At 55.8% G+C, this 18882-nt stretch overlaps 8 protein-coding genes across 8 annotated transcripts; 3 read left to right on the top strand and 5 right to left on the bottom strand.

Moving 5' to 3' along the window:
- Nucleotides 1-102: 102 nt before the first annotated feature.
- On the top strand, nucleotides 103-2348 carry VTN31DRAFT_933 (uncharacterized protein; the record flags this gene model as incomplete). The annotated part of the gene is made up of 2 exons (XM_069408492.1): nucleotides 103-951; nucleotides 1002-2348. The coding sequence occupies 2 exons, from the start codon at nucleotides 103-105 to the stop codon at nucleotides 2346-2348; spliced, it is 2196 nt and encodes a 731-aa protein (XP_069263789.1).
- Nucleotides 2349-2795: 447 nt separating this feature from the next.
- On the bottom strand, nucleotides 2796-4783 carry VTN31DRAFT_932 (uncharacterized protein; the record flags this gene model as incomplete). Its single annotated transcript, XM_069408491.1, has 2 exons — nucleotides 2796-3080; nucleotides 3134-4783. The coding sequence occupies 2 exons, from the start codon at nucleotides 4781-4783 to the stop codon at nucleotides 2796-2798; spliced, it is 1935 nt and encodes a 644-aa protein (XP_069263788.1).
- Nucleotides 4784-5950: 1167 nt separating this feature from the next.
- Nucleotides 5951-7355, bottom strand: VTN31DRAFT_931 (uncharacterized protein; the record flags this gene model as incomplete). The annotated part of the gene is made up of 5 exons (XM_069408490.1): nucleotides 5951-5980; nucleotides 6033-6188; nucleotides 6244-7080; nucleotides 7135-7237; nucleotides 7294-7355. The coding sequence occupies 5 exons, from the start codon at nucleotides 7353-7355 to the stop codon at nucleotides 5951-5953; spliced, it is 1188 nt and encodes a 395-aa protein (XP_069263787.1).
- A 454-nt stretch (nucleotides 7356-7809) lies between these two features.
- On the top strand, nucleotides 7810-10815 carry VTN31DRAFT_930 (uncharacterized protein; the record flags this gene model as incomplete). Its single annotated transcript, XM_069408489.1, has 8 exons — nucleotides 7810-7845; nucleotides 7907-7999; nucleotides 8060-8145; nucleotides 8201-8841; nucleotides 8897-9282; nucleotides 9333-9412; nucleotides 9468-9573; nucleotides 9625-10815. 8 exons carry the CDS (start codon nucleotides 7810-7812, stop codon nucleotides 10813-10815), a joined length of 2619 nt encoding a protein of 872 aa, XP_069263786.1.
- A 475-nt stretch (nucleotides 10816-11290) lies between these two features.
- VTN31DRAFT_929 (uncharacterized protein) lies at nucleotides 11291-13575 on the bottom strand (the record flags this gene model as incomplete). Its single annotated transcript, XM_069408487.1, has 3 exons — nucleotides 11291-13204; nucleotides 13255-13406; nucleotides 13458-13575. 3 exons carry the CDS (start codon nucleotides 13573-13575, stop codon nucleotides 11291-11293), a joined length of 2184 nt encoding a protein of 727 aa, XP_069263785.1.
- Nucleotides 13576-13943: 368 nt separating this feature from the next.
- VTN31DRAFT_928 (40S ribosomal eS12 domain-containing protein) lies at nucleotides 13944-14703 on the top strand (the record flags this gene model as incomplete). The annotated part of the gene is made up of 2 exons (XM_069408486.1): nucleotides 13944-14256; nucleotides 14324-14703. 2 exons carry the CDS (start codon nucleotides 13944-13946, stop codon nucleotides 14701-14703), a joined length of 693 nt encoding a protein of 230 aa, XP_069263784.1.
- A 254-nt stretch (nucleotides 14704-14957) lies between these two features.
- On the bottom strand, nucleotides 14958-16301 carry VTN31DRAFT_927 (uncharacterized protein; the record flags this gene model as incomplete). Its single annotated transcript, XM_069408485.1, has 1 exon — nucleotides 14958-16301. The coding sequence occupies one exon, from the start codon at nucleotides 16299-16301 to the stop codon at nucleotides 14958-14960; it is 1344 nt and encodes a 447-aa protein (XP_069263783.1).
- A 1429-nt stretch (nucleotides 16302-17730) lies between these two features.
- VTN31DRAFT_926 (uncharacterized protein) lies at nucleotides 17731-18524 on the bottom strand (the record flags this gene model as incomplete). The annotated part of the gene is made up of 2 exons (XM_069408484.1): nucleotides 17731-18426; nucleotides 18477-18524. The coding sequence occupies 2 exons, from the start codon at nucleotides 18522-18524 to the stop codon at nucleotides 17731-17733; spliced, it is 744 nt and encodes a 247-aa protein (XP_069263782.1).
- Between the last annotated feature and the right edge of the window lie 358 nt (nucleotides 18525-18882).

Raw genomic sequence — 18882 nt, 5'->3', positions numbered from 1 at the left:
AGGGATAACTGTCCGCGCCGTGCTCGTCGTGATTTCTGCCGGCATGCGCTGAGATATCGCCGAACTATCTCTGCGAAGAGCACTCCCCTCTGGACCAAGGGGATGGCTTACCAAACCATGTCCTCGAGCAATCGAGGCAGGGACAGTGCTGTTAGTTCCGAGGTGGAGGATACGGGCGATGAGTTTGACAGCCAACATGGAATGGTCCCAGCGACAAAGCCAGCCGAGGTCACGGGGCAAAGCTTCACGCCGCGCTCGCTGGCCGTCGGGTTGCTCATCGGCAGCTTCATCGTCTTCTCCAACACCTACTTTGGCCTGCAGACGGGATGGATGAGTTTGATGACGATGCCGTCGTCCCTGATCGGGTTTGCCATATTCAAGAGTCTGAGAAACCATCTTTCTTTTCCATTCACGCCGGTCGAAAACGTCCTCATCCAGACCGTTGCCGGTGCCGTCGGGACGATGCCCCTGGGCTGCGGGTTCGTGGGCGTAATACCTGCCTTGGAATATTTGCTGAGAGATGGCCCGGATGGTCCGTCGGGCGACGGAGGCACAGGAGAGGGAGGTCCGCTGAGGGTTAGCTTCTGGAAACTGGTGATTTGGAGTCTAGGGGTGTGCCTGTTTGGGGCCATTTTTGCGGTTCCGCTGCGCAAGGAGGTTATCATCCGGGAGAAACTGAGATTTCCCAGTGGCACGGCGACGGCGTTGATGATCCGCGTGCTGCATGGCGGCACTGCCGGTGATGAAAAGCTTGCCGACCGCCGCAAAATCGGGGATGCAGACGGAGACGAGCGAGAAGTTGAACGTCAGAGACTGCTAACAGGCGAATCATCCGATGAAGTTGAAGCACGAACGATTGCCGTTAGTGGCAAACATGATCAAGGCCGACGCCGGGATTGGAAGGCGAACCTTCGATTGCTTATCGGGGCCTTTGTCGTGTCTGCCGTTTATGTAGGGCATTGTAATAGTTCGGTTGGCACAAATGTACTGACTCGAGACAGACTCTATTCTCCTACTTTGTTCCTCAGGTTCGAGACCTGCCAATTCTCGGTTTGACCCTGGCACAGGACTGGCTATGGACTTTGAATCCATCGCCGGCCTATGTTGGACAGGGCATCATCATGGGCCCGGCAACGTCTATGCACATGTTGGCGGGAGCTGTGCTGGGATGGGGTATTCTGTCACCGCTTGCAAAGCGCAAAGGCTGGGCACCGGGTCCGGTCAGCGACTGGGAGAATGGCAGCAAAGGCTGGATCGTGTGGGTGTCACTGGCCATCATGATGGCGGACGCCATCATCAACCTCGGCTGGCTGGTGGTGCGCACGGCTGGTCCGTGGGCCATTGGCAGCCTTCGGTCTCTCCTCAACAGAGCCCTCCGCGGGCGTTCTTCATGCATCGAATATTCTGCTCTGGGCGCCCATCCAACCACAGCGGAGGACACTGAAGAGGACGCACCGCCAAAGGAATTGATCTCGGCACGCACCGTGATGGTGCTCCTCCCGCTGACGCTCGCCCTCAACGTCATCTGCATGCACATCGCGTTCGGCAGCCTCATCACCCCAGAGCTCTCCACCATCGCCACGCTTCTCGCGGTTGTCCTTTCCGTCATGGGGGTGCGCGCACTGGGCGAGACCGACCTCAATCCCGTTTCGGGCATCAGCAAACTCACCCAGCTCCTCTTCTCCCTTGTCACCCCACCATCCTTACACACCCGCCGCAGCGCCATCGTCACGAACCTCCTCGCCGGCGCGGTTTCCGAGGCCGGCGCCCTGCAAGCCGGCGACATGATGCAGGACCTCAAGACGGGCCACCTCCTCGGCGCGAGCCCCAAGGCGCAGTTCTACGGACAGATCATCGGCAGCCTATGCGGCGCGGTGCTCTCCACCATGGTCTACCGCCTCTACACGCACGTCTACGACGTCCCCGGCGAGCAGTTCCAGGTGCCGACGGCGTACGTGTGGATCTTCACCGCGCGGCTCGTCACGGGCCAGGGCCTGCCGCGCATGGCGTGGACCGTCTCGATGATCTTCGGCGGGATCTTCGTCATCACCACGATACTACGCATTATCTTCAACGCGGGACCAAAGAGGACGCAGGGCATCGTCCCGTACATCCCCGGCGGCGTCGCCGTCGCGGTCGGCATGTTCAACGTGCCGTCCTTTACGCTGGCCCGCGCCATCGGCGGCCTCATTGCCTGGTGGTGGTCAAGGCGCCGGCCTGCCGTTCAGGGTCAGGAAGACGCCACGTCCAGCGTGATTATTGTTCTCGCGTCCGGGTTGATCCTCGGCGAGGGCGTGCTGAGTATCGTCAATTTGATCCTGGCTAGTTGTGGTGTTCCCCATTTATAACATAATTGTCCCTGATAGATGATGAAGTAATACTGTATGACAAGGAAAAAAAAAAAAAACGTAAGATATGCATCGATGATTCAGGAATGGATTTCATTGTCGCTATTCTCTATCAATGCATCAAATGCCTTCAATACGATACACCAAGTACGGGTACATCACAATGAAACAAACCTCGATAGCTAGGTAGCTAATTTCTTGACTCAAAGTGAAGAACGTTGCACATGAGCTGATTCCTCCATAGCTGGCATAGCAAATTCATGTCAACGTTCGTTTGGCGGTCCGGCATCCATCACGCAGCATCCATTCCACGAGGTCTCAGTACCAGACTGCGGAATGATTCGAGTAGTCAAGAAAGGAAGAAAGAAGAAAGCAGTGTGATAAATATGAACACAGAAAATCAAAAATGGCAAGAGGAGAAACGATCAGTTTGGAAGGATAGTCGTGTTAGCGTTGGTGCTGTGTCGGGGTTGCAGGCCTCGATGACGGCCCACCAGGGCCATCAGGGCCCGAGCGGGAGCCAGGAGGGGTCGGGAACGTCGGCCCGTTACGGCTGGGCGACATGGAGCGTCCTTCGCCGTAGAAGCGCGGTGGCCCGTTCGGGGGAGGTCCTCGGCCGCGCGCGGGCGACTGGGGCCGGCTCGGCGGTTTGCGGGGTTGCAGAGGTCGTGCTGACAAGCAGGTGCGAGGACAGATACCCCGGACGCTGCCATCCATGGTTGTACAGAGGCACTATAATCCGTACATTAGTTCGTGTTGTTAGGGTTGGAATCGAGGGGACTTACCCAGCCGTCATCGTAAGTGTGGAGCAGTCGCACCAGTTGGCCCGCACGCAGTTCCATTTCGTCCGCAAGGGAAGGCGTGAAGTCCATTTGTACACGATGCACATTGCTCGGAGCCCCGCCGTTGGGAGTCTGAGGTCTCGAGCCGGCAGCGTTGCCGGGAGGGTTCGGCGGAGGTGGGTTAGGTTCATTCTGGTGTTGGGTAGCTGCAGCGGCAGCACCAGCAACACCAGCAGCAGCGGCGGCTGCCGTAACTTCCATGGCCCCAGCGTCACCGATACCAGTAGCTCCAGCAGGCCCAGCATGACCGGTAGGACCAGTAGCACCAGACGCTCCGGCAGGACCAGCAACGTTAGCCGCATCAGTGGCACCGGTGGGATCGGCAGGACCGCTAGCGACAGCAGGACCGGGAGCACCATTAGCATCAGCACCATCAGCGCTACCAGGGGTATCAGCAGCTCCAGTAGCCCCAGAAGCAACGGCACCAGCTGCGCCAGTAGCACCAGTGGCGCCAGCACCAGCCGGGGTAGTTGTGCTAACAGGAGTCAAGTCTCGAGTACCAAAGGCACCATCGGCCGAGGACACTGGAGACGGCACGAATGACGGCTCAGCACCGGCGTCGAATGGATTGACCGGATCGTTGAACGGATTTTGACTTGAATCGCCGCGAGACACGTCCTGTGGAGAGCTGCCGACGGCCGGCGTATTGGGTTGTTGATTGGACACAGCGCGAGCTGGGCCAGAGGCAACGGCAGCGACGGCCACTCCGGTACCCATCGCGGCTGCAGCCGCAGCAGTGCCATCGGGGGCCGGAGTCGAGTGATAAGTCGGATTGAACGGGGTAAACGATTGTTGCACGCTCACTCGAGGCGCCTGGGATGGCGACACTGGCTGTGGCACGCGTGTCTCCTGACTCGGTGGCACATTGGCCATGGGCGGCGGCTGGCTCGTCCAGAACTTTTCATTTGCCTCGGCCGCGGCCGCAGCCTCCCTGTTCTTCTTCTGCTGACGAAGCCAAAGTAGGGCCAATCCCGCAATCACCGCCACGCCGAGCAGAACGCCAATGGCAATGCCCGCTTTTTGACCGGCGGAAAGGCCCCCTGATCCAGAAGAACTGGCCGCTGCGGTTGCAGTTGCCGTTGATGAGGCCAAGCCTAGACCGGCGCCGGTGACCCCTTTATCCGCCGAAGTCGTCGACGTGGTTGTGGAGAGGGTTGTCGATGAAGTAGTGGAGCTGGTCGTGGTGGTTGATTCCGTTGTGCTGGTTGAAGTCGTCTTGCTGGTCGTCGCTGTCTCTGTAGATTTGTCCTTGCTTGTCGTACTCGTAGTCTTGCTTGTCTTGGAAGTACTGGTCGTCTTGCTCTTCGTCGTTGGCGTCGGAGTCGTGGCCGGCTTGGGGGTGTTCTTCGGGGTCGTCTTGGTCTGGTCCGGGAAGATGGTCACATAGCCTCCAATTTTGCCGGTGAAGGTAGGTTTCGCGGTGACGTAGACAGTCTTGACCGTCTGGGCATCGGAGTCGTCGGCTCTGGGCGCATTGTTTTTGCCCGACTGGCTATCATTGTCGCCGCCCAGGCCAAAGAAGTCTTTGATATTATCGAGCCAGTCCCGGCGAGGGTGACGGTGTTGTCGGCGGCGGTTGCGAATGTGCGGCATGGTGCCAGCACCGGTATGAACCGCTTTTCGATAGTAACGAGCGAAGTTCAATCAATGCACCCGGTTCAGAATGACTGAATTTCACCAGTGCATGTGTCGAAGAGAAGGTGGGAAATTCGGCCCTAATTGCCAATGGCTATTCCTGCGCGCAGGCAGTGGTCGGGAAGTGCCGCATCAACGAAACGAACGAGGGATAAAGAACGGCAGGCCTCTCTGGGTGCCAGTCCCACGAGTATCGAGCATGTACCGAAGGGAGAGGATCACAGAGACATGCCCGGTCTCTGAAGGAAGAATTGGAGGATGACAGCCCAAAGGGGGCTGGGCCAAAGTTAATCGACGCTTTTTTTCTTTTTTTTCTCCGGAGACTCCGTGATCGAACACAATACGGAGTACTGGAATAATAATAAGCTCATGGACACATTGAACCTGGTTGAGCCTCTGCAGCCCGCCGTATATTCGTATGGATTCCGTCACGACTGTACCCCAACGGGGAAGTGTTTGCTCTGTTTTTCCCTGACCGGGTCTGCCAATGCCTCTGATTGGAGACATAATCCTTGTTCCTGGTAACATTTCACAGAGATTTCACAGACACCAAATCCGCCCCCCGGCATGAGGAATGACCACTCGGCGTTCAGCGTCAGGTCTCGTTCGTATGATGAACGAGCGGCACGAGGTGTGATTGGCCTCTTGGAGATGGAATCTAATCATTCCCTTTTTGGTTTAGTGCCAGGAACCGATGCGGTCCCGTGGTTCGTCCGGCGTTTCACCCGGTTCCGTGATGTCATTGGTAAGCTTGTTTTGGCAGGTTCTCCCACCTTCCCACGAGGGACTAGCTCGTCTTGGCGTAAAAAAGTGACGAATGCTGATTGGCTGAAAAAGAGATCTCGTATTCTGCCCTTTCATTCATTCCATTCATATTCATTGCATGCATCTCGGCTACAACGGCTAACCTTGAGTCCTCTGACAGCGAGACTTTCAAATAGACTTTGAGTGAATGAACCAAGGACACGGATGCTTCAGAATGCGAGATGAGTTCACTAATTTATCGTTCTTGAGAAGCTGCTCCAACCGTGGTCCCGGCATGTCTAGTAGCCGAAAGTCCGATCCATGCATGGACGATCTGGCCTCTCTGGAGTGTTGGTTTGGCCGAAATTTCCAGTCCGGATTTCAGCCCGTAAAGAACGGGTGCTGCAATGCCTGTACAATGCAATTAGCCCGTGCGAGTCAACGAGTTTTCGCAGCAATATACCTCTTCCGCCGTAAGCCGTCGAGAGCTCTCGTACACCAGCAGGCGACTGACAAGGTCCCGGCCGCGAGACGACGCTCCCTTCAACAGCTGCTGCCAAGGTTTGGCGGGATACTTGTTGAACTCGAATTTGCCCCAGTCAGGGAAGTTGGTGCACTCCTGGATCTCAGAGTCAGGATCGTCCTGGCCCCACGTATCACCCATGGCGACTTACCGGCCAGATCTCCTCGTCCGGCGTGCCGAGCGTCGTAAAGATGGACTGAATCAAAGTAAGATCGCTCCCGACAGGCCCCGCGTCAAACAACGGCTTGTGGTCGGGGACAACGGCTTCGGCCACGACACAACCGGCCGCCCACAAATCCAGCGCCGTGCCGTAGCCTTTATAGCCAAACAGGATCTCCGGCGGACGGTAGCTGGTGGTTCCCACGTCAATGATCTTCGCGAGCGGATCTTCCGATCGTTGCTCGTTCTCTTTCCACGCAATGCCCAAGTCCGCCAGATAAGCCGGCCCACTGGGCGACTTCAGCAGGATGTTGGAGGGCTTGATATCGCGATGAATGATCCCTTGACTATGCAGATGCGCCAGAGCCCGGAACATGTCTCGCAGGTGGGACCGGACCTGCGTGGGAGTCAGGGCATCCCGGCGGAGCAAGTGGTCCAAGCTGTACTTCATGAACGGGAATACCATGACCAGCCGCCCGCCGGAGAGATCGAACGAGTCGAGCAAGGGGATCACAGTGCTACCAGCGGCCTGCCGGAGGAGCTGCACTTCGCGTTTGGCGTCGTGAGGGGCCTGCATCAGATGCGGAGTTGTCACCTTTAGCGCAACCACAGACCCATCCTCAGAGCGATGGCGATAGATCGTCGACATCGGCCCGTCGGAGTGGACATGGCAGTTTTTATACTGACCAAGGTCGATCCCCTTGCCACTCGGTTCCTCATCGTCCACTGGTTCCTCGGCCTCCAGCTGAGGGGAGCTGATGATGGGAGCAGCTGAGTGTTTTTCCTCTGCCTCATCTATCGCTTTCTGCACAAGTTCATCATATTCGTCCTGCAACCCAATGTAAGCTTGCTAGTCTCTGGCGATATGTCCCGAACAGCACACCTTGGATGAGGCCTTTTCGTATGCTTCACCCTCGTACCTCCTCGCCTCCGACTGGGCTTCCGCAAAGCTGGCAGCGGGGGATGCGTACCGATACGCCGCCGTTCTAGACAGCATGAATGAGACTACAAGTCCATGTCGAGCCGGGGTTCCTGCCCTTACATTGATTGAATTGCGGTTAATCTGTCTGTAAAACTGAGCTCTTTCTTCCAGTCCTCGCTCATCTTGACCTCTTCCTCGACTGATCACTATAGAGGATTGACTAGCACGTAAAATGACTCTCTCCTCTGCTCACAACAGCACGCCGCTTTTTCTAGTCGGTGGAATCTTATGACGGGGGGACCAGTCACGAGCCAGACGGAGTCGGCCGCCGTGGCGCTAGATCAGAAATGGAAGCTCGGCAGTCTCCCTCCCGTAAACTTGAGGCCTCAGGCATCAATTAGGTAATGCGGATCGATCAGCCTCCGCATGAAGATGGCCAACGGGTGTTGCTGCATGTTGGTTCCTGGATTGCGCCGGATTTGCGAATTTATGACCTCTGGCACCTTTTTCGAGGGATCCGGCCTTGTGCGCACGTCGGAAAGGCGCTGTCACGATTAGCTCTCGGACGCATTGCGCCGGAATCGCCTCCGAAGCGTTCTAGGGATTATGCGAGTCGCAACGTAGACGTATACGACGATGGATGCGTCACGGCAGGAATATCCGGCGTTGCTGGTATGTTGTGCAGATGCTCTATATCGCATGGCGACTAACAATCTTCCCCGATCTTGAGCAGACCGTTTTACAGCCGCCACAGGCCGCGGCAGTCCTCAATGATCGGATACGGCTGATCAACAAGATCAACGCGGATGTCGCGGATTGGCTCCAGGTCGGTTCCGGTTTTCTCATACAAGATTACCTGAACTAACCTTACGTCCGGGAGGAGTAGGAGCGCCGGCGGGTGGAAGAAGTCTATGTACAAGGACTGCGCAAACTGGCACGGCGGCCGCAGCTGGACGGAGGAGCTGCATTGGGGTAAGAGTGCCTGGGAGGTTTTTCCAATTGTGCTTGCTAATCGAGTCCTTTGTAGAGTTTTCCAAATCCCATGGCAGCGAATCGTCAGCGCAACAGAATCCTTGGCAGCATCGCACGAAACGTTCGCCGCGAAGATCGAGTCGGACGTGGAGCGACCCCTGAAGGAGTATGCCACAAGAAATCCGGACCTTAGCGCGTTACCTTCAATGCACAATGACCTCCTTAACCTGTCCAAAACCCTGGATGCGGCGCAAAAGAAGGCGGACAAGGCCAAGGACAAGAAGGCAAAGGGTGCCGACAAGGCGAAGCTTTCCTTGTCAGAGGCAGCGCGACAATGGGAGGCGCGTGCGCCTTCTGCGTTTGAACAGCTGCAGGCAGCGGATGAGAACCGTTTGATTCACCTGCGCGACGTACTTACACAGTTCCAAACCCATGAAGTTGACCAGATTGAGCGCGCGCGAGAGATCGCCGAGAGCTGTCTCAATGTTCTCCTGAACGTCGAAACCGCGGATGAGATCAAGACGTTCGCGGCCAAGATTAGCGGGGGAAGGGACGAGACTGCTCAACGGCCGAGCACCAGTGCAACCGCCGCGACCACTACAAATGTAGACATCCCGGCTCCCACTCGGACTCAGGACGAGACAGGCAGCCAATATTCCAATCAATCAGGTCGGGCGGCTGGTCCGTCGCCGCCAGGTAGGCTGCGGAATCATATACGTTTACCGCCTTTGAATCGAGCTGACGTACACAGTGTCCGAACCCAAACCCACTCCGAGGATGGGCGGGCTAAGGCGGTTAGGGACTGTCATGAACCGGCGGAAGAGCATGGCTTTCAACCAAAGTTTTTCATCCCCAGGCTCTGAGAAGAAGGGCCGATCACCATTTGCATTCCGCAAGAGCGAATCGAAGGATCATGCACCGTTGCCGTCGACCCCGCCCAGCAACGAAACTCCTGACACTGTTGCAGAATCTGTAGCGACACCGTCGTCGTCTCAGCCTATGCGGAATGGGCAGCGGGTGTCGGAAGACCCTGATGCCATTACGCCAATTCCAGAAGAGAGCGTGGCTCCAGCTACAAATGGAGCGACCGCCCATGCTCCGACGCCGTCGGCTCCCTCTGAGTCAGAACCGGCCAAGGTACGTCCGACAAACTATGCCATCTCGCGAGCTCATGACTAATTCTGTAGCCACGAGTCGATTCAGAGGGGTATTCGGAACGGCCGGCACTCGATGACGAGATTACGCGAGCTCTACGGGAAGCTGCCGGGTACGCGAATACTATCTGTCGTCTCGGGACTGGACTGTTACTGACAAACAAGCAGGACCGAGGACACCGGCTTGCACCTGACCATCCGAGATCAACCGATTCAAGAGGATGAAGGCGAAGCAAAGCAGGCCTTGGACGACACGGCAAACGCCCTTCGTCTTGTAAGTGTCCAGTTTACAGAATGCGTTCGCGCAATCACTAACATCATCCAGCAAGGCTTGCAGTCCGGGATCCGACGGAATGCAGGCACTATCCGAGGGCGCCGAGATGTACGGAACACAGTATTTGTACCAACTCCTACGTCTGCCGACAGTGGTCCCACCGGGAGCTCTGTATCATTAGAGGCGCCTACGCCTTCTCCCGGTGCGCCGCCGCCTCGATCCGCAGGCCCACCCCCGCTGCCTTCTGGTGCAGAAGAACGTGCCACATCGGACACTACCTCTGTCCATTCGTCACACACGTTGCACAGTATCTCTGGGCCCGTGATTCATCCGGAGCTGCACGAACCAGGGCTGAATGCGTCAATCATCGAAACTGTGAGTTCGTGGTTCGCCGAAGGCACCGTCACCAAGTCGTTTGTCGTTGGGGAGCTAGCCCTGGCCTACAATGGCGCCTTTGAAGCTCAACAGATGAGCACGGTGCGGCTGGACAACTTCCCGATCCTCGAAAAGGTGGCTGCGAACCCGCATTTCGTCACGGACGCAGCATCCAAGACGGATGATGACAGGCGGGGAGAGTACACCGTGGCACTGTCCAGCATCAATCGACCCGCTCCGACAGTCGCCTTCAAATATCAGATCCACATCTCACCCGAAGACCAATCGCGATACTCACCCATCATCCTCAAACCCGCTTGGAACATCCAAGAATTCCAAGCCAGCGTGATCATCGCCTACTCCCTCAACGAATCCTTCGTCTCCAGCACGCCGCTGGAATCCATCGTGCTCAAGAACGTTCTCATCACCGTCGGCCTCGACCTCTCCCCCGAGGAAGACCCCACGACTAAGCAACCACGCGAGGTAGCCCGCGCCACAGGCGCCATGATGTATCCCGACACCGGCGCATCCTTCCGCCGCAAGCAGTCCGCCGTGGTATGGAAGCTGCCGGAACTGGAAATCAAGGCCGGTGCGGACAACAAATTCCTCGCACGATTCACCACGGCCACCAGCTGGCCCCGCCGCGGCAAAGTCGACGCGCGGTTCGAGTATCAGACCGCGGACGCGGCGGCAAGACTGGGGATCAGCGCTGCCGCATCTTCTCCCCCTTCGTCGGGCGGGGCGCAGGAGGCGGAATCCTCGAACCCTTTTGCCGATGAGAGCCCCAGTCCCGAGAAGGAGAAGACGACGTGGACGCCTGTGCCGACGGTGCGGAAATTGGTTACGGGGAAGTATACTGCCTCATAACTCAACACTTTTTTTTTTCTTTTTCCCCTTCCCTCGTTTTGTCTTTTCTTTCCCTTTTTCTTCCCTCTTTTCTTGTATTTTCCTTGATCTGGGCATTTTGATTGTGTATCATCTCGTTTGCGCGCTTTGTTCCACCACCACAAGGGGTTGTTGTGGTTTCCTGGATTATTGGACATTGGACTCTGGACATTCGTTGTGATTTCTCGAGTTTGTTGATTACTATTAATGTCTCTGTGAGCTTATGTTGTAAGGTAGAGAGACTGAGTGAGTACCAGAAAATTGTCACGTCAGTTCCTAAAGGTAACTCTGGTACTTTAAAATTATGTGTAGCCATGGAGAGGCAGAGCAAAAGATGCAGCAGTGTGAGGAAGACGGATGATACAGTTCGGAAAACCATCCTTGGAATCAAACAACTCTATTATTAACACAGCATCATTCCAAATCATAATCAAGAGAGTGATGATGATGATGATGATCAATGTCTCGCCGCCCTCGTAGTCTTATCATAAAACTCCAACGTCATCGCTGCCAGGAAACACGGTATATCCTTTCTCTCCTCGACCCAAAACTTGATGAGATGGCGAATCTCCATCGCAAAGAGACTGTTGGGCCCACCGGAGATCTTCATCGTGCCGTTCTCGCCATCAAAGATGATGGAATTCTCCTCGCCATTGCCCATACTGCCCGGTCCGCGGGCGTCCGGCGGCGCGTTTCGATCCCCGTGACGGTATTGCGGGGAAACATGGAACATGGACGTGACGCGCACGCGGCCGTTGGGCAGGAAATCGAGCTTGTAGCCCAGTACCGAGGCCACGGCTTCGCGGAACTCCGAAGACTTGGCCGCCCAGATCTCCTTGAGGCGCCGCATGCGTTTCTCTTTCTCCGCCACGGTGCGCTCTAGCTCCTGCAGTTCCAGCTTCAGGCTCTCGACGGTGCTGACGGGGACGACTTTGACGTTGTGGTGCTCACCCTGTAGCTGAGCCAGGAGGTCGCGATTCTCCTGCCGCAGCGTGCGCAGGGTGGAGAGTCTGATTTTTTCTTCCTGGGCCGTCGGGTTGTCGCGCAGCTCGAGGATGCGCGTGCGTGATCGCTCTTGGAGGCTGGCCAGCTGCGCCTTGGTCGCCTCCAGTTCTCGCTCCAGCATTTTGGCGTTCTGCTCAGATTTGGATAGAGCCTCTTGCAGCTTGCGTGTTTTCCGCGAGAGTACCGCCACCCGCTCCGACTCGTTCTCGTCGCTTTCTGACGGCGACAGCGGTCGCTTGACTCCTCGGGGACCGGTCTCCTGCGACGCTGTCTCCCGTGCGGTCAACTCGTCGTGCGCCTTCTGAAGTTCAGCGCGATACTCATCCACGAGATTCTCCAACTGCGCAATCTGCTCCGCCTTTTGTGCATCGTAACGGCTGTCGTCTGCATTCAGCGTGATTTCCTCCGTGTCAAAGGCCTTGAGCTGCGCCCGGAGATATTCCACCTCTTTGATGGCAAGTGTTCGCTGACGCTCGAGTCGCAACCTTACCCGACTTTCAGCGTTGTTTGCTGAGGAACCAGAGGCACGGAACTTTTCGAGTTCCTGCTTCAATTGTCGTTTTTCCTTTTCTAGTCCTTGGATAATCTCGTCCTTTTCCAGTAGTTGCGGTTCAACACTGCCCAATTTATCGATGAGGGTAATCTTCTCAATGCGCTCCTGCACGAGGGCTCGCACCACAGCTTCCGGCGAGTCCAGAGAAGCTGTGGCCTCATCCGACTGCAGTAAACTTCTCCAGGAATTTCGCTCGTCTTCCAATACCTGTTTTTGAATTCGAACATGCCCAAGTTCCGTTTCCATGTCCTTCATCAATTGCAGCTGGTTCTCCAGTGCCTTCTTTTGTTCCTCAACGACCTGAACGTTCTTTTGCACTTTGCGTAAATGGCGTAGTTCTGCAGCCAGCTCGCGGTTGATGGTTTCGAGATTCCTAGTGTGAGCAACCTGCTCGGAAAGCTGTCTTTTAAGAACGGCCATCTCTTCACTCCCGGTCCCCTCGGTCCGTAACCGCAAGTTCTCCGTCTCGAGGTTCGCAACTTCGCTGTCGCGCTGCGAGAGACGTTCCTGTGCGCTCGCTAAGCTCTCCCGTGCGGTTTGTAGGTCGCGTTGTAGATCCTCTACGGTTTGGGCGAGCGATGAACGGATGGTCTCGAGCTCATTTATTTGATACTTGAATTGTCGCTCTTGATCGGCGAGTCTAGCGTCTGCATCGGCGATGTCTTCTTGCAATGACTGGTTCTGGTCCTGCAGTGTGCGAATCTTCCGCTCCAGCGCGGCCTTCTCGCTCAACGCGGCCTCCTGCGTTTCCTTCAGCTCCTTGGCAAGAGCCTCGGTTTTGTAATTTGCGCGCGAATTCGCGGCCTCGGCGCCCTACCCATACGGTCAGCACCACACGAACAGTCGGAATCGCACAAACCCACCTGCGCCTTCCGAAAATCAGCGTCAGCTTTGAGCTGAAGATCTCGCAGCTCTTTCTCATGTCGGAGTTCCGCTAATTCGCGTTCCTGTTTGAGATTCTCCAGTTCATACCGTAATGCGTTCACCTGGACGCGCAATTCCTCGTTCTCCGCATCTAACGTCGTCAGTCGCATGAATCGGCCAATTTCAAACAGCTTGTGCTCACCATGCTTCTGCGGCTGAGAAGGCCGAACCGACTGTCGAAGCGATTGCTGAGAAGGCCTGCTAGGGGACGGAGGCAATCCAGCCAAGAGCACGTCGCTCGGTGGACGATTCGCGCTCATCTGCGTCGCGAAGTGAGTTGACTGACCTCAGCTGGCAATTCAACGCGGAATTCTAACAATCATACCTCGCCGGCAGAAAACTTGAGACCATAGTCTCGCAAATCACCGAGCAGTGCGCTTGTTTACATGAGAGCTCTTGATTGTTGCTTCATGACCTTTGCCGCGAGTCCCGCCACAGCCGTTGCTAGCATGACTAAGCACAGAAGCGGAGAGCGCTAATCCTAATTTGGAATAGTGCAAACCATCTCTTGGCAGGCCCAGATTTCCTTTGGAGAGAAAAATCAATTTTTTTGGTCTGAAAATCTACAAGCAGTAGAAAACAAAAGTCCAACAAGGAGAGAAAAGGTTAATTAGTCGAATCAGTCACCATGGGCAAAGATAAATCGGAGAAGAAGGAAAAGAAGGAGAAGAAGGAGAAGAAGCGCTCGGAAACGGACGGCGTTCACAAGCAAAAGAAGGAAAAGAAAGAGAAGAAGGTTCTCAATGAAGCCGCAGAGAAGGAATTGACGACGAAAGTCCTGGAGGGATTGGACAAGACAGAGTCCATGACGCAGTCGCAAGAGCGAGAAGATGTCGAGGTGCCCGATGCAGTCGACCGCCCAGTTGGGGCACTGGTGCCGTTTGCGAACCCGTTGGTGGAGGATAAGACGGCAAAGAAGGTGCTGAAGACCGTGAAGAAAGGTGCGCTCAGTTCCGCTCCCTGTTGTGTTGTTCTCGCGGACCTTGTGCTAACTCGATTTGACCGCAGCCGCCGTCAACAAGTCCCTCAAGCGAGGTGTCAAGGAAGTCGTCAAGGCCGTCCGCAAATCGCCCATTCCCTCAGCGAACGCCCCCCTCACGAATCCTCCGGGCGTTGTGATTCTCGCCGGAGACATCTCGCCCATGGACGTCATCTCGCACATTCCGGTCCTCTGCGAAGACCACGGCATTCCGTATGTCTTCGTCACATCACGCGCAGAGCTCGGGGCCGCAGGCGCCACGAAACGACCGACGTCGGTGGTCATGGTGACGCCAAAACCGGCCAAGAAGAAGGAATCCGGAGAGGGCAGTGACGAAGAGGACTTTGAGAAGACATATGCGGAGCTCGTCAAGTTGGTGCTGAAGGAGCAGCAAAGAGCGAGGTTCTGAAGGGTCCGTTTTCTCTGTTGTTCTCTTTGATGTGCTTTATGCTTGGTGTACATTTACGATTGAGTTCGGATGGGTTGTTTCGCCTGGGCATGCATTTCATGGGTTTCTATCTTGACATGTCGAAACAACATGGCGTTCTATTGCGGTGTACTCTCGAGGTGCAATTAATGGGAAGTGATCTTAGTTCTTCATATCTAAAGCTCGCATGACTATTTACATGATGATGACCATCATCACACGGAAACTGAACTCAATCAAGCCCGATGGTACTGATGCGGCGACGCAACATTGACGCCCAACTCTTTCGCTACATTCAGAACCCAGGCAGAATCACGGAGGAACTGTCTGGCGACCAGGATGACGTCCGCCTTGGGTTCTGGGCCGGACACGGCGGCCTCCGCCGCGGCAGCCTCCTCTTTGATAGTAGCGCCCTCGACGATATCTCTTGCCTGAGACGCCGCCGTGATGCCCCCCACGGCACCAATGAACAAGTTCTTGATTCCAGCGGCATGCAGTTCCTTGCGTACGCGTCCGGCAATATCGATCTGGTAGCCGCCAAACGGGTCGATGCGCTGCTGGGGATGGTTGCCGCCGGAGCTAACATCGAGCAGATCCACGCCCAGACTCGGCAGTTCCTTGGCCAGTCGGATCGTGTCTTCCACCGTCCAGCTGGCCCCGGCTTCTTTCTCAGCGTCGGTACCCTCGAGCCATTCCGTAGAGCTGATGCGAAGGAACAGTGGCATGCCCTCAGGGAGCTCGGCGCGGACTGCAGTCAAGACCTCGCGCAGGAATCGCGTGCGATTCTCGAACGAACCACCATACTCATCCGTCCGGCGATTCGTCACCGGGCTGAGAAACTCCGTGATCAGATAGCCGTGCGCGCCATGCACTTCGATGGCATCGACGCCCGCGCGAACCGCGGTGCGAGCGGCTTTGGCAAACGCCCGCACCAACTCGGCAATCTCCTCGCGCGTGAGCTCCCGCGGCGGGTGATAGGGCTTGCGCGGTTCGGACTCGTCGACAGTCTCCCAGGTGAATTTTTCGCCTCCAGATGGACCCACCACATCCTCGGGCCATCCAAAGTCTTCCTTCTCTGCTCGCAGGCTGCGCACGCCAAACTGCTCTGCCACAAATGGCGCCAATGTACTCGCCTTGCGCCCGGCGTGCGCCAGCTGCACAGCCACCTTGGCTCCCTGCGAATGCGCAAACTCCACGACGCGCTTCAACCCTTTGAACTGCTCTGAGTTCTCATCACCCCAGAGGCCCACATCCCACGGGGTAATGCGGCCATTGGGAGTCACGGCCGTCGCCTCGACAATGATCAGGCCCGCTCCCTTGAGCGCAAGATGGCCGAGATGCACCAGGTGGAAGTCGTTCATCGCGCCGACTGCCGGCGACGTAGGATCGCCTTCGCTCGAGTACATGCACATTGGCGAGACAATGAAGCGGTTTCGCAGAATCACATCTCTGATTTTAATGGGCTGGAAGAGCGTAGGGGCTGATTTGCCTTCATCTTTTGCTGCAATTGGCACGCCGGCGTTGTTGGCCGGCGTGAAGTAGGGCACACCAGAGGCTGCCTGGGGCTTTCGGGAGGCCATTGTCAAACACCAGGAATGATCTCTATTCTATAGAAATCAAGATGATATGGAGACGAGAAGTTCTGGACGTCGTGCAGGCCTGAGATGTAATTCTTATATACCGCAGTTCTTATTTCCTGGGCCCTAGATGTGCCTTGAACTGTAACAAGCTGCCTTACAAATCAACCCTCTCGAAATGTGGAGAAACAGAGACTGCCGGACCAAGGGTTCTCTTTGTTCGATGAAAATTCAGTAAAAATTCCATCATCAACTGTTCTTGGGACTGCCGAAAGCACGTTTGTATGGAGCCGATCCCGAGTTCCCGAGTGGCGGGGGTTTTTCCGGCTTTTCAGATTTAGGCATGATGCAATTCGGGCCCTGGTTGAACAACATGCCCATATGGCCGGTCTTTTTGGCTGGCTCAACTGGAGTTTCAGTTTGCAATGATTATTAATTCAAGTCTTGTCGCATGAGGCCTGGAGAATCGTGCACGGATGCTCATCGAATACGCCCCTGAAACCGTGGGCATCAAAGGAGAACACGGTTTTCCAGCCATTTTCGCTTGGCCGAGTCATCTGTGTTCAGGAATGTAGGCTAGTTGAGCTCTTGAAAGCTGAGACTGGTCATTGTGGGAGAGAATCTCAATAAACATTGCTGTTGTGTGAGGGCAGGCTTTTACTCTGCCATTTCTGCTTGAGGGGTTTGACGTTCTCGCGGTTAGCCTAGGCGGGCTGCCCCGCTTCGTATCACGTGATCTCAAAGTTTTCTGATTCTGATCAAACTTTGATGCAACTTCTCAATTTCGGCTTTTGCAGTTTCAACTTTTCAAGTTTCAAGTTGCGCCACTGCCGCGGCGGCAGTGCCGCCAGTCCGCCACGGCCTCCGCCTGACGGGTGACCTGGCGCGGCTGGCACATCAGAATTGTCAGGTTGGAGAATCTTGCTGAATTCGACGTCCACACCTTCCACGGTCCCATGGCATGCTCGTCAACGCTGTGGGCTATGCTTCTATGCTATCCCTTTGCCGCGCAGGTCATCATCACTAAAGTACTGTCAGTGATCAGAGGATAGCATCGCTAGTTTGCTCCTGGTCCGTCCAAGAGTCATAGAGTGTACATCGTGCTCGCTCAGGGAATACACCATTTACAGCCTAGAGCGGGCTGCTTATCCTCATTCCGAAGCTAATCAGATGTTGTCAACACCAAAATGAAAGCAGTTCGATCTGTTGCATGTATGATTTGGATTTGACCTCAAATCAGCCGACACCTCGATTGAGATGAGAAAGTTGCCTAGAATGCAGAAGACCGCATGCTGGGGAGAAGTTTCAGAATAGCAACTATTCATATCTACAGCACATAGATCGGTATGATTCGGCATACAAGCATTCAAAATTGGCCATGTCATGCCCTTAATAGTAGTACTATACAAGGAATTCGCTCCTTGCGAAGTGTTCACGCCGGCTCATCCACCTTCAAAGCACCATAATGCTGCACTCGTTCCGTGGTCGCCGAGTACCCGGAATCGAGGCCGCTCTTTGCCACGGTGCGCTGGAACTTATTCTCCGCCAGCCGGCCCGGGTCCTGATTAGACCCGATGTCCGACTGGAAGCTGGCATTCTTAGCATTGGGGTTGACATCGCCCTGTGTGATATTCTTCCCAGGCATATTGGTGTTACCGATGTTCCGTGCCGTCGACATGACGTAGTTAGGCGCGGGGCCACCCTGCTGGCCGCTGCTCCGGGCCTCTGGCGGCTGCTGGCCACGATCTTGTTGAGCAGTCGTGACATACTCGCCAGCCTGCTGGATGCCTAGGTCGCGTTTCGCTTGGCTTGAGCCGCCAACGTATCCTCCCACGGGGACATGTGCGCCGGGAAACGTGCCCTGGCCGCCTAGGGCCTCCGGATATCGTTCTTTTGTGTCGGGACCATCACGGGCAGGGGCATCCTGGGCCTTGGGTAGGGTCGTGGCTCCCGATGTGTTGGTGGTGTTCAAAGTGGATTTGCTGCCGGAAACGCCGAGCGGCTCGCTGCCTCGGTTTTCAGAGAACCCGCCTCCTTGTCGCGTCGATTCGGCAGCAAGAGAGTCGTTGGCGACCTGGCCGGCTCTTTCTCGGATGGGGTTGTTGAATGTCCGTGGGTCGGAGGTGACCTGAGAGGTCAGCATTCATTGAGAATTGGGCTCGGTCGGTACATAGGTACCTTGGTGCCACCAGACGTGTTTCCGCTGGGAGTCCCTTGCATATCCATTACGCTCGTCTTTGGGATAATCTGATAGTACTACAAAGTGAATAGATAGACTGATTTGGCCTGTAGAGGTAATATATACATTGCTAAGTTTAACTGCACGACAGAACTATGCCCATGGAGCATGGTTGAGCGGAGGAATACGTCATACTGACGAGTGATGCCGATCGGATACGTCAGGTCGCCTCACCGTCTGGACGCCTGGAACGGATAGATGGAATACAAGCATAGCGATCTCTGTAATACCGCTTCTCGCTGAGCCCTATGCTTCTCGATGGCCCGGCGCTCAAAGCTGCACTGGTGGTCTCTATGGCGTCCAGTGTGTCGACACTGTCATGAACCCTGGTTGTGAGAAAAATTA

Source organism: Thermomyces dupontii, assembly GCF_041956625.1.
Source record: "Thermomyces dupontii strain NRRL 2155 unplaced genomic scaffold VTN31scaffold_1, whole genome shotgun sequence".
NCBI classification, from domain to species: Eukaryota; Fungi; Ascomycota; class Eurotiomycetes; order Eurotiales; family Trichocomaceae; genus Thermomyces; species Thermomyces dupontii.
The sequence above is the reverse complement of the archived record's forward strand: the minus strand, read 5'-3'. Positions and strand labels throughout refer to the sequence as shown.